The following is a 13,584-nucleotide window of genomic DNA, read 5'->3' on the forward strand; positions in this document are numbered from 1 at the left end:
CTAAGACATTTAGAATACGGCTTTAAAATGCTTTCAGAAATATAAAATGGAGAGCAGACAGAACTAGATATCTGTTCTGTGGCAGTTGATTTTGAATAATCAATGCACCTCATTTTGAAATTGAAACCAACAGATTGAAGTGAACTCTAAAACTTCATTTTTATTTATTTCAAAGGGAGGGGAAGGGAGACGAGAGAGAGAGAGAGAGAGGGAGAGAGAGAGAAAATCTTCCATATGCTAATTCATTTCCTAATGCCCAAAACAACCACCTAGTACTGTCCCAGGCTAAAGCCAGGAGCCTAGAACTCTATCTGGGTATCCTGCATGCATGGCAGAGACACGAGTATTGAGCCATCACTGGCTGATTTGTGGAGTATGAATTAGCAGGAAGCTGGATCGGAAGAGGGAGGATTCTTGATCCTAGGCACTTAGAAATAGAATATTGGTGTCCTATGCAACAGCTTAACCCAGTGCATGACAACACCCACCCCTAAACCTTCAAATTATTCTGTTTATATGGAATTCATAGGTCAAAATCCCCCACAGGTAAATCATACTGCATTAGAGGAATTCATCCTACTTGGCTTTTCAGATGTTCCCAACTTGCAAGGCTTTCTTTTTGGAGTATTTTTGATCATGTATGTGATTATTCTAATGGGAAATAGCCTCATTATCATAATAACCAAGGTTGATCCTTCTCTCCATAGCCCTATGTATTTTTTCCTTAGGAATTTTTCTTTCTTGGAAATATGTTACGTATCAGTCACTGTCCCCAAACTATTAACAGATCTTTGTAGACAAAATAGAAAGATATCCTTTCTAGCCTGTGCTACTCAAATGTATTTCTTTCTGATCCTGGGACTCACTGAGTGCTTTATTCTGACAGTAATGGCTTATGACAGGTATGTTGCCATTTGCAATCCATTACTCTACCCTCTCATCATGAACAGTAGGGTATGTATGCAATTGGCAGCTGGGTGTTGGACAAGTGGAATTCCAGTACACATAGGCTTCACCTACCTGATCTTTTCTCTACCCTTCTGTGGATCTAACCAGTTGAATCATTTTTTCTGTGACGTACCTCCAGTTCTTACACTGGCCTGTGGAGATACTTTTATGATTGAAATGTTGATTTATGTGATTGCGATTGTAGTTGTCACTATTCCTTTTATGTTGATATTCGGATCATATGTGAAAATAATCACAACCATCCTGAAGCTGCCATCAGCCACCGGGCGAGCCAAGGCCTTCTCCACCTGTTCTTCCCACCTCATGGTTGTAGCCTTGTTCTTTGGATCGGGCATCATTACTTATTTGAGACCAAAGTCCAGTCACTCAACAGGAACAGACAAATTCCTTTCTCTATTTTACACTGTTGTGACACCAATATTTAATCCCATGATATATTGTCTGAGAAACAAAGATGTTATATTGGCATTGAGAAAGTTCCTTCTGAAGTGGATGTGATGTGACTCAAAAACATGACTGTGTAAACTTGTTTTCTTATCTTTCACAGCCTCCATATACTAATTATTCTTCTTTTCTCTTTTCCTTTGAATTATTAATTAAGCCAAATGAGTACTTTCATATTATCTTACTTAAAATTTACTCTTTTGTTTTCAAATAGTAAATTGATCTCAAACAATATTTTCCCAATGGCAAAAAGACAGCCACTTGTGAAAATCAGCAGCAGACTAAAGTGTTTGAAATAGCATGTTATGGTCATCAGAGTTTGCTGTTGCTTTTGCACTTTTTTTAACTTTTATTTAATGAATATAAATTTCCAAAGTACGACTTATGGATTACAATGGCTTCCCCCCCATACCGTCCTTCCCACCCACAATCCTCCCCTTTCCCACTCCCTCTCCCCTTCCATTCACATCAAGATTCATTTTCGATTATCTTAATATACAGAAGATCAGCTTAGTATACATTAAGTATGGATTTCAACAGTTTGCTCCCACACAGAAACATAAAGTGAAAAATAATAGATGATTTTTTTTAAATGATGATGTAATCAGAGCAGACCTATTGTCATGTTTAATCCCAGTGAGAGTCAAGTTGGGAATTGATATTTTTTTTTTTTTACAGAGGATCAGTTTAGTATGCATTAAGTAAGGATTTCAACAGTTTGCACCCCCATAGAAACACAAAGTGAAATATATTGTTTGAGTACTCGTTATAGCATTAAATCTCAATGTACAGCACATTAAGGATAGAGATCCTACATGAGGAGTAAGTGCACAGTGACTCCTGTTGTTGACTTTACCAATTGACACTCCTGTCTATGGCATCAGTAATCTCCCTATGCTCCAGTCATGAGTTTCCAAGGCTATGGAAGCCCTCTGAGTTCTCCGACTCTTATCTTGTTTAGACAAGGTCATAGTCAAAGTGGAGGTTCTCTCCTCCCTTCAGAGAAAGGTACCTCCTTCTTTGAAGACCTGTTCTTTCCACTGGGATCTCACTCGCAGAGATCTTTTTCCAGAGTGTCTTGGCTTTCCATGCCTGAAATACTCTCATGGGCTTTTCAGCCAGATCCGCATGCCTTAAGGGCTGATTCTGAGGCCAGAGTGCTATTTAGGACATCTGCCATTCTATGAGTCTGCTGGGTATCTCACTTCCCATGTTGGATCACTCTCCCCTTTATTTACCCCATCGGTTAGCGTTAGCAGGTACTAGACTTGTCTATGTGTTCCCTTTGACTCCCAGTCCCTCCACCATGACCAACTGTGAACTGAAACTGATCACCTGGAACAGTGAGATGGCATTGGTACATGCCACCTCGATAGGATTGAATTGGAATCCCCTGGTATGCTTCCAACTCCACCACTTGGGGCAAGTCAGCTTAGCATGTCCCAAATTATACATCTCTTCCCTCTCCCATTCCCACTCCCACGTTCAACAGGGATCACATTTCAGTTAATTTTCAACACTTAAGAATAACTGTGCATCAATTACAGAACTAAACCAGTCATATTAAGTAGAACAGATAAAAAAACTACTAAGAAGGATAATGTATTAAGTTGTTCATTAACAGTCAGGGCTATGCTGATCAAGCCACCGTTTCCCATAGTGTCCACCTCACTCCAACAGGTTTCCCTCTTGGTGTTCAGTCAGTTGTCACTGATCAGGGAGAACATATGGTATTTATCCCTTTGGGACTGGCTTATTTCACTCAGCATGATGTGTTCCAGATTCCTCCATTTTGTTGCAAATGACTGGATTTCATTGTTTCTTACTGCGGTATAGTATTCTAAAGAGTACATATCCCATAATTTCTTTATCCAGTCTATCGTTGATGGGCATTTAGGTTGGTTCCAGGTCTTAGCTATTGTGAATTGAGCTGCAATAAACATTAGGGTGCAGACCTCTTTTTTGTTTGCCAATTTAAATTCCTTTGGGTAAATTCCAAGGAGTGGGATGGCTGGGTCCAACGGTAGGGTTATCTTCAGGTTTCTGAGGAATCTCCAGACTGACTTCCATAGTGGCTTGACCAGTTTGCATTCCCACCAACAGTGGGTTAGTGTCCCTTTTTCCCCACATCCTCGCCAGCATCTGTTGTTGGTAGATTTCTGCATGTGAGCCATTCTAACCGGGGTGAGGTGAAACCTCATTGTGGTTTTGATTTGCATTCCCCTGATTGCTAATGACCTTGAACATTTTTTCATGTGCCTGTTGGCCATTTGGATTTCCTCTTTTGAAAAATGTCTATTGAGGTCCTTGGCCCATCTCTTAAGTGGGTTGTTGGTTTTGTTTTTGTGGAGTTTCTTGATCTCTTTGTAGATTCTGGTTATTAACCCTTTATCTGTTGCATAGTTTGCAAATATTTTTTCCCATTCTGTCGGTTGTGTCTTCACTCTCCTGACTGTTTCTTTTGCAGTACAGAAACTTCTCAATTGGATGCAATCCCAATAGTTGATTTTGGCTTTGACTGCCTGTGCCTCCCGGGTCTTTTCCAGAAATTCTTTGCCTGTGCCAATATCTTGAAGGGTTTCTCCAATGTTCTCTAGTAACTTGATGGTGTCAGGTCATAGATTTAGGTCTTTAATCCATGTTGAGTGGATTTTTGTGTAAGGTGTAAGGCAGGGGTCTTGCTTCATGATTCTGCACGTGGAAATCCAGTTTTCCCAGCACCATTTATTGAATAGACTGTCCTTGCTCCAGGAATTAGTTTTAGATCCTTGATCAAATATAAGTTGGCTGTAGATATTTGGGTTGATTTCTGGTGTTTCAATTCTGTTCCATTGGTCTATCCATCTGTTTCTGTACCAGTACCATGCTGTTTTGATTACAACTGCCCTGTAGTATGTCCTGAAATCTGGTATTGTGATGCCTCCGGCTTTGTTTTTGTTGTACAAGATTGCTTTAGCTATTCGAGGTCTCTTGTGCCTCCATATAAATTTCAGCACCATTTTTTCCAGATCTGAGAAGAAGGTCTTCGGTATCTTGATTGGTATTGCATTGAATCTGTAAATTGCTTTTGGGAGAATGGACATTTTGATGATATTGATTCTTCCAATCCATGAGCATGGAAGATTTTTCCATTTCTTGGTATCCTCTTCTATTTCTTTCTTTAAGGTTTTGTAATTTTCTTCGTAGAGATCTTTAACGTCTTTGGTTAAGTTTATTCCAAGTTATTTGATTGTTTTTGTAGCTATTGTGAATGGGATTGATCTTAGAAGTTCTTCCTCAGCCATGGCATTGTCTGTGTATACAAAGGCTGTTGACTTTTGTGCATTGATTTTATACCCTGCTACTTTGCCAAACTCTTCTATGAGTTTCAATAGTCTCTTAGTAGAGTTCTTTGGGTCCCCTAAATACAGAATCATGTCATCTGCAAAGAGGGATAGTTTGAGTTCTTCCTTCCCAATTTGTATCCCTTTAATTTCTTTTTCTTGCCTAATAGCTCTGGCTAGAACCTCCAGAACTATATTGAATAGCAGTGATGAGAGTGGGCATCCCTGTCTGGTACCAGATCTCAGTGGAAATGCTTCCAACTTTTCCCCATTCAATAGGATGTTGGCTGTGGGTTTTTCATAGATTGCTTTGATTGTATTGAGGAATGTTCCTTCCAAACCCAGTTTGCTTAGAGTTTTCATCATGAACAGGTGTTGTATTTTATCAAATGCTTTCTCGGCATCTATTGAGATAATCATATGGTTTTTCTTCTGCAGTCTGTTAATGTGGTTTTAAGATTTTAGAACATAGCCTACATTTTCTTTTTGAAAAAAAAATCTTTATGTCTCCATGAATCAACATATTTTCTTGAAAGTATTATCTATTTAATTTACTTATTGGTTTGAAAGAGTAACATATATAAAGATTGAATATATATAACTATATTAAAGTAAATATTTATGTATATATATATGTGTGTGTGTGTTTCACTTTATCCATTTCAATTACTTTAAAAGCTAAAACATAAAGCAGGGTAATTGAGGTTTATGTGTGTGTGCATGCATGTGTAGACATGGATAGGTGGGTAAATTTACTTCTCAGGAGTTAGTTGTGGTGGTTTCAGTCTCATGGATTAAAAATAAAAATAGAGGAATAAATCTTGACTTTGAAACTACTGAAAGAGGTAACTTTCTGCTATTTATGAGTGACCTGGTTTTGCTTATTTTTATAGTAGTGTGAATAGACATGGATAGAAACAAATATTTAAATTTTTAAATATTAAAAATACAAACTATGTGACAAGAAGGAAATTCATGTTGAAGGAGTGGGAAGAATCTAGTGTTTTGTTTCTTTTTTATTTAACCATGCCTCTTACAGCCATTCAGGGCTCTGTCTATATGGTACATTCCAAAGACATTCACATTTTTTACTCTCTCACATCTGATATTTAAATAAATGTCATTTTATCAGTGATCCCTTCCCAAAATGTTGCTTCTTCCTCACAAGGTGTGCCCATGGCCATTATAACCAGGCGTGTGTTATACTGTTAACACAAATAGAAAACAGACTAAATAATCTTCCTCACTAAAATTTTTTTTCTTTTTTTTTTTGACAGGCAGAGTGGACAGTGAGAGAGAGAGACAGAGAGAAAGGTCTTCCTTTGCCGTTGGTTCACCCTCCAATGGCCGCCGCAGCCAGCGCGCTGCGGCCAGCGCACCGCGCTGATCTGATGGCAGGAGCCAGGTACTTCTCCTGGTCTCCCATGGGGTGCAGGGCCCAAGCACTTGGGCCATCCTCCACTGCACTCCCTGACCACAGCAGAGAGCTGGCCTGGAAGAGGGGCAACCGGGACAGAATCCGGTGCCCCGACCGGGACTAGAAGCTGGTGTGCCGGCGCCGCAAGGCAGAGGATTAGCCTAGTGAGCCGCGGCGCTGGCCTTCTTCACTAAAATTTAAGCAACCACCATGAGCAAAGGGATTTATTTTTTTGCTTCAAGATACTGTCTAAATAGTGTCTACCCTCTATATTAAAGCAGTTATTGAATACTTTTTGAATTAAGGAATTAAACATATCTATGTCTAGAGAGAAAAAAGTATTGATTTTAGTTTATATCTAATAACTGAATCTTTGAATTTCTAGATATCTTTTTTATTGGGTGATTTTTTACAAACACAAAATTTAATTAAATAAAGCAAAAAACTTCATAAAAGTCTCAACAAAAAAAATTTCTGTCTTGTTATTCAAAATATTTTCTTATAAACATCCCTTGAGTTGTTTTTGACATTACTGGTATAAGAAAATGAGATAAGATAAAAATGTAATTCATATAGAGTCCTCTATATAGATCATAAATGCATTATGATTGCTATTAGTGGTGAGAATGACAATAATAGTTCATTTTAAATGAATTTATATTTATATAGCAGTTTTAGGATCACAGATAAATTGAGGGGAGGATTCAGAGATTTCCCGCACCCCATAGCAAACCGTCCCTACTGTCAATGGCTCTCCACTAGAGTACTACATATTTCATAACAATTGATAAACCAACACTAACACATCATGACCACCCCAAGTCCACTGTTTACCTTAATATTCCCTCTTGATGTGGCACAAGGTAATGGCCAAATATATAATGATATACATCCACATTTATGTTGTCATGCAGATTATATTTATTGCTAAACATCGTTGGTTCTGAAGCCATTCATCTCTTCTTCCCTTATATCCTGGGAACCCCTGTTGTTCCAATTCTCAATAGTTTTTTCTTTTCCAGAGGAAAAAAAATGTATAGTGGAAATTGAATGGTATGTCATCTTTTCATAGTGATTTCCTTCACACACTAGCATGCATTTGAGTTCATATGTATCTTTTCATAATGTGAAAACTCATCTCGTTTTAACACTAAATATTCCATTTTCTTGATGTTCCATAGACTATTCATCCATCCACATACTGAAGGTCTCACAGTTGCTTCCAAGTTTAGGCAATGAAGAATAAATATGATATAATCACACATCTATAAATGTTTGTGTGGACCAAGATTTTCAGTTTCTCTGTGGAAATATCAAGGAGTATGACAGCTATATTTTAAGATGATGCCTAGTTTTGTAAAACAGAGCAAAACGAAACAAAATTAAAAAAAAGAGTTCCAGGGGCCAGCATCCTGGTGAAGACGGTAAAGCTACCAGTGATGCTAGCATCCCATGTAGACACAGGTTAGAGTCCCAGTTGCTACACTTAAGATCCAACTACTTGCTAGTGGCCTGGGGAAAGCTGCAGGAAAATGGCCAAGATCTTGGGCCTATGTATACACGTGAGAGACCTGGATGCAACTCCTGGCTCCTGCCTTCACCTGGCCCAGACGTGGCTGTTGTGGTCATTTGGAAAGTGAACCAGCCGATGGAAGAATGGAAGACTTCTCTCCCAATCTCTCCTCCTCTCAGTAACTCTGACTTTCAAATCAATAAATACTTCTTTAAAAAAACTTTCAATTGTCTTCTAAAGAAGCTGTACCATTTTGCATTTACACCAGCAAAGAATAAGAGTACTTTTGTTTCATATCCTCACCGGTCTTTGTTTTCAGTGTTTTGAATTTTGGCCACTCTAATAGGTATGTAGCAGTATGGGATTGTTGTAATTTGCATTTCACTCGTGACCTATGCTGCATGCCATCTCTTCGTATGTTTGTTTTTCATTCTTTTGATAGTATCTGGCAGTGCGTAGCACTTGTACACATGAATACATTTGTGTGCTATGTACTTTTTCTACTATTAATCTGTCTAGTGTCAATTTGTTTCAGTAGAATCAATTACCAAAAGTTCAGAGAAAAATGTGGAGTTCTTTAACATGGGCAATCAGAATAACACTCAACTTCCATGGAATAAATCCTACACACTTGCGCACACTGAGATGCACCTATGTGAACACACACAAAACCAGACATGACAAAGAATGCTCTGACTGCATGTGTTGATAGAATCAGTAGCAGTAATTTAGACTCCTAAAATACTTGACAGAGACTCCATCTAGCAGAGTCTTAGTGAAGGGCAGAATCATGTCAAATGTCTAAAATAAGCATAACTTGACTGGCGCTGTGGCTCTATAGGCTAATCCTCCATCTGCGGCGCCGGCACACCAGGTTCTAGTCCTGGTCGGGGTGCTGGATTCTGTCCCCGATGCTCCTTTTCCAGTCCAGCTCTCTGCTGTGGCCCCGGAGTGCAGTGGAGGATGGCACAAGTCCTTGGGCCCTGCACCTGCATGGGAGGCCAGGAGAAGCACCTGGCTCCTGGCTTTGGATTGGCACAGTGTGCCGGCCGCAGCGGCCATTTGGAGGGTGAACCAATGGAAAAAAGAAGACCTTTCTCTCTGTCTCTCTCTCACTGTCCACTCTGCCTGTCAAAAAATAAATAAAAAATAAATAAATAAAATAAGCATAACCAGAGATCAGCTGCAAGGTGCCCGGTGGGTAGCAAATCTTCCCAACCAGATGAATTAATTAATTCACAAGCTTTTATTGGGATTCCACTCCTGGGCCAGGTTCACCATTCCCAACAAAGCGGGGGCTGGGGAAGTCATGCATCAGAGGTTGGGAGGGCTCCTTTTATCGATACAGGGCATGGGGTTAAAGGTTGAGGCAGGTCTGATCCTCATTGGTTGACCTTTAGGTACCCACGGGGACCTTGACAAGGACTTTTCATTGGAAGTGCGGGTAGGGACTCTCCTTCCTGGAAGTGTAGGCCTTCTCTCCTTGCGGATACCAAAGCTACCATCAGCTACCCAAGAGATACCAAAAACAGCCCTTTAAATATTCTAAAAAATTAATGGCAGACAATTTTTCAAGTTGATGATGATAAAACAAAAGAATCAGGAATCATTAGCCAGAATTAGTAACTGGAAGCTTAAACAAGAAAACTAAAACTTCTTTTAGAGCTATTCCTTGTAACCTCATGTTTATAAGTGCTTCAAAAACAACCAACCATCTTGACAATTGGTTGCATAACTTGGAGCCACTCTTGAAAGCTTACATCGATAATGCAAATGCCTAACAACTATACTCAATCAAGTAATGAATTCATTTTGACTTGATGTTCAGCTAAAGATTTGTACTGTTTTCTTAATTTCTTATAGTTTTGAGTTCTGCACAAACATAGATTGCTCTATGTTTATATAAATCCTGTTAATGCTATGTTGAGTAAATTTTTCTTTTACCAGAGGAAAACATCATGGTACTTATGTATGTTCAAATTAACCTCTGTAGAATTGATAGAAAGAAATGCCAATCTTATACATCATAGTAAAACAATGGAATAATTACAATTTCAATGACAACATAATAAATTATATTTATACAAGATAGAAGTAAAACATTCCATTACAACATGAAGAATGGGGTATTATGAAAGGGACTGATACCTTTATAAGATTGTTACAGTTGGGTCCAACATTTCAGTGTGGTGGGTAAAGCTGCTGCCTGTGATGCTGCCGTCCCATATGTGTGCCCATTCAAGACCCGGCTGCTCTACTTTGATCCAGCTGCCTGCTAAAGGGCTTGGGAAAGAGGCAGAGGATGGCTCATCTGCTTGGGCCCCTGCACCCATGTGGGAGACACAGAAGAAACTCCTGACTTTTTAATAATGCATAATTTCCCCATAAGAAAATATTTTGGCTTATTTCACTCAACATAATGTTTTCCAAATTCCTAACACGGATCACTTTTCAGTTAAAATTTAAACACCTAAGAATAATTGTGTGTTAATTACAGAATTCAACCAACGGTACTAGAACAAAAAAAAAATACTAAAATGGGTAAAGTATTACATTGTACATCAACCATCAGGACAAGAGCTGATCAAGTCACTGTTTCTCATAGTGTCCATTTCACTTCAACAAGTTTCCCCTTTGGTGCTCAGTTAGTTGTCGCCGATCAGGGAGTACCAAAAAGGAAACCTGTTATAGTGAAATGAACACTATGAGAAACGGTGACTTGATCAGCCCTCACCCTGACTGTTGATGAGCAACTTAATATGTTATCCCTCTTAGTATTTTTTTTGTTTGTTCTACTTAATACTTTTGGTTGAACTGTAATCAATACACAGTTCTTCTTAAGTGCTGAAACTTAACTGAAAAGTGATCACTGTTAAATGTAAGAGTGGGAATAAGAGAGGGAAGAGATGTGCAATTCGGGACATGCTCAAGCTGACTTGCCCCAAACAGTAGAGTTAGAAACATACCAGGGGATTCCAATTCAATCGCATCAAGGTGGCATGTACCAATGCCATCTCACTAGTCCCAGTGATCAATTTCTGTTCACAATTGATCATAATGATAGGACTAAGAACCAAAGGGATCACATAAACAAGAATAGTGTCTGCAAATACTAGCTGATAGAATAAAAAAGGGAGAGAATGATCCAACATGGGAAGTGAGATACACAGCAGACCCATAGAATGGCAAATGCCTAACAGCACTCTGGCCTCAGAATCAGCCCTTAAGGCATGCGGATCTGGCTGAAATGCCCATGAGAGTATTTCAGGCATGGAAAGCCAAGACACTCTGGGGGGGGAAAAAAACCTAAATGAAAGATCTCCGCGAGTGAGATCCCAGTGGAAAGAACGGGTCATCAAAGAAGGAGGTACCTTACTCTGAAGGGAGGAGAGAACTTCCACTTTGACCATGGCCTTGTCTAAAAATGATCAGAGTCAGTGAACTCAGGGGGCTTCCATAGCCTTGGAAGCTCTTGACTGGAGCATATGGAGATTACTGATGCCATAAACAAGAGTGTCAATTTGTTAAGTCAACAACAGGAGTCACTGTGCACTTACTCCTCATGTAGGATCTCTGTCCTTATTTGCTGTACATTGAGATTTAATGCTATAACTAGTACTCAAACAGTATTTTTCACTTTATGTTTCTGTGTGGGAGCAAACTTTTGAAATCTTTACTTAATGTATGCTAAACTGATCTTCTGTATATAAAGAGAATCAAAAATGAATCTTGATGTGAATGAAAGGGGAGAGGGAGTAGATAAGGGGAGGGTTGCGGGTGGGAGGGACATTATGGGGGGGAAGCCATTGTAGTCCATAAGCTGTACTTTGGAAATTTATATTCATTAAATAAAAGTTAAAAAAAAGAAAAAAAAGAAAATATTTTGGCACCAAATCTTTTTCTGCATCACAATTACTCATATTCTAATTCCATTTTCTCATCAATATTTTGAAGGAACTTTGTATGACTTAACATCAAACCTTCCAGAAAGTTCTAAGTAAGTACATTAAATTGTTTTGTATTACAAAAAAAAAAAAAAACACAGAAAATGAAAGAAAACGGATATTGGATCCATGTACGCAGCAGCGTATGAGAAGGTGATTCTGTGATATATGTAGAATAAAGAGCAAATATCCATCAAAATTAAAACCAGCTCAGGCAACTGTCAAAGGAACGAGTTTGAAAAACGAATCAATGTTTGAATAGCACTGAAGTGAAAAAAAATCTATATTGGTAAGTTGAATGAGGTATTTACAATATAGCATACTTCCCTGATTTATGTAAGCACAAATGTAGCTTCAGGTGGTCATAAGACACTTGTACAGCTTCAGTAAGGTGGGAACCTTGCCCAGTGAAGAAATGCTATTGTGTGTGGTGGGAACGAAGCTGCATTTTCTCTTTTCTGGCTAGAAGGGGCTTCCTGAGAGCCTACTCAATACCTTCAAATTCTCACTATCTGTGTTAGTCATGCATTTAGAAATTCTGTCCTGTGAAGACCATGCAATTAAATCACAGTCATACTGGCAAAAACTCAGACTTTGACATCATTGGGTAGTCACAAAGTTCCTAGTGACACCTGTATCTTATAAGAAGTATCAGTGCAATCAGCGAGGGAAAAGAGTGTGCATTATTTACATTCAGAAAATTTGAAGTCACTGTTCTGCTGGCTGATATCTGATTGCATCTCCTTATCAGTGTAGTTGCCGGCGGGGGTGGGGGTGGTGGAGCTTTGCCATCACTATTGGAAGCAAGAGCTTGAGAAATACATATCACATCCGTAAGTGTAGCAACCAAATTGAGAGGGACAATTGAAGTGGGACAAGTGGGACTTAATTTCTGTTACAGAGAAATTCTGAAGGCTGCCATACATAAAGTAAATTTTGGAAAATTTTGGAAAATTAACACACATTTGTGGGGAGCAACTCGGACTAGACTAAGTTACTGGAATTAAGACTTATTCTATGCATCTGCTTTCCCACAATATGGCGCTGAGAAGGGAAATAGCTTCTACACAGCTGCCTCCAGTTCAACCAATAAACTGTAGGACCTACTCCTGATTGGAGGAGAACAGCGTACTCAGCGTGTGGGTAGCAGAGTTGGGATTGGTGGAAGAGGACTATAAATGAGGAGAGAGACAACATGCACCAGGAACATCTAAAGGGAGCATCTATCTGAAGGAACACCTGTGCAGCCCCCGAGAGAGCCAGCCGGTGGTGTGCCGCTCCCCCGCGGAAGTGGGGAAAGTGGCTAGGGGGAACCACCCTTCCACGGAGGTGGAAGGGACGGTAGCCAACCCGGGAAGAACCAGCAGCAAACCCAGGGAGGGCCGAGCAGACAAAAGAACAGCGCAGGGTCCTGTGTCGTTCCTCTACAAAAACGGGGAGCGACAACATTCATACACACACATGCACATACATGCACATAGGTGGAGAGTGGGCCAGGGGGAGAAAAGGGCTAGTTGAGGAGAAGTAGAGAGAGGGACCTCAGCCCCTCCTCCAGTTCTGGTAAAGAGATAGAGAAATTGAGAATTTCCCAATTGTTGGTGCTTTTATGACATTGCAAAGGGAGTGGCTATTTCCACACTGCTTCCCCTCCCAGGTCCCAGGTGAAGGAGATACACTCCAGGCAGTGGTCAGTTGAACTGAAAAATAAGTGGGTAGTATTACACATGGGGCGGGGCTTGTGGCTTGCAAGAACCTGAAGCTCAGCCTACTTATTTATCTACCTGCCATGTCCTGTGTCAGCATCACCTCACAGCCTGCAAAGGTGCTGTCAGCCAAAGCTGGTAGAAAGTCCTAACACAGCAAAGGTGAGCAGAACAGGGGCACGCAGAACAACTGTGTCACAGAAGCAATATCCTGTTGATATGTAAACCTTAACTCAAAGTAAAATTCTCAATGTAGGTTGCAAACTAGGCT

General features: G+C 39.8%; 1 protein-coding gene across 1 annotated transcript; it reads left to right on the plus strand.

Moving 5' to 3' along the window:
* Nucleotides 1-474: 474 nt before the first annotated feature.
* LOC100344383 (olfactory receptor 10AG1-like) lies at nucleotides 475-1,467 on the plus strand. Its single transcript, XM_002708921.3, has one exon. It carries the CDS (start codon nucleotides 475-477, stop codon nucleotides 1,465-1,467), a length of 993 nt encoding a protein of 330 aa, XP_002708967.2.
* The last annotated feature ends 12,117 nt before the right edge of the window (nucleotides 1,468-13,584 follow it).

The sequence above is a fragment of the Oryctolagus cuniculus genome, chromosome 1 (genome assembly GCF_964237555.1).
Source record: "Oryctolagus cuniculus chromosome 1, mOryCun1.1, whole genome shotgun sequence".
Lineage (NCBI taxonomy): Eukaryota > Metazoa > Chordata > Mammalia > Lagomorpha > Leporidae > Oryctolagus > Oryctolagus cuniculus.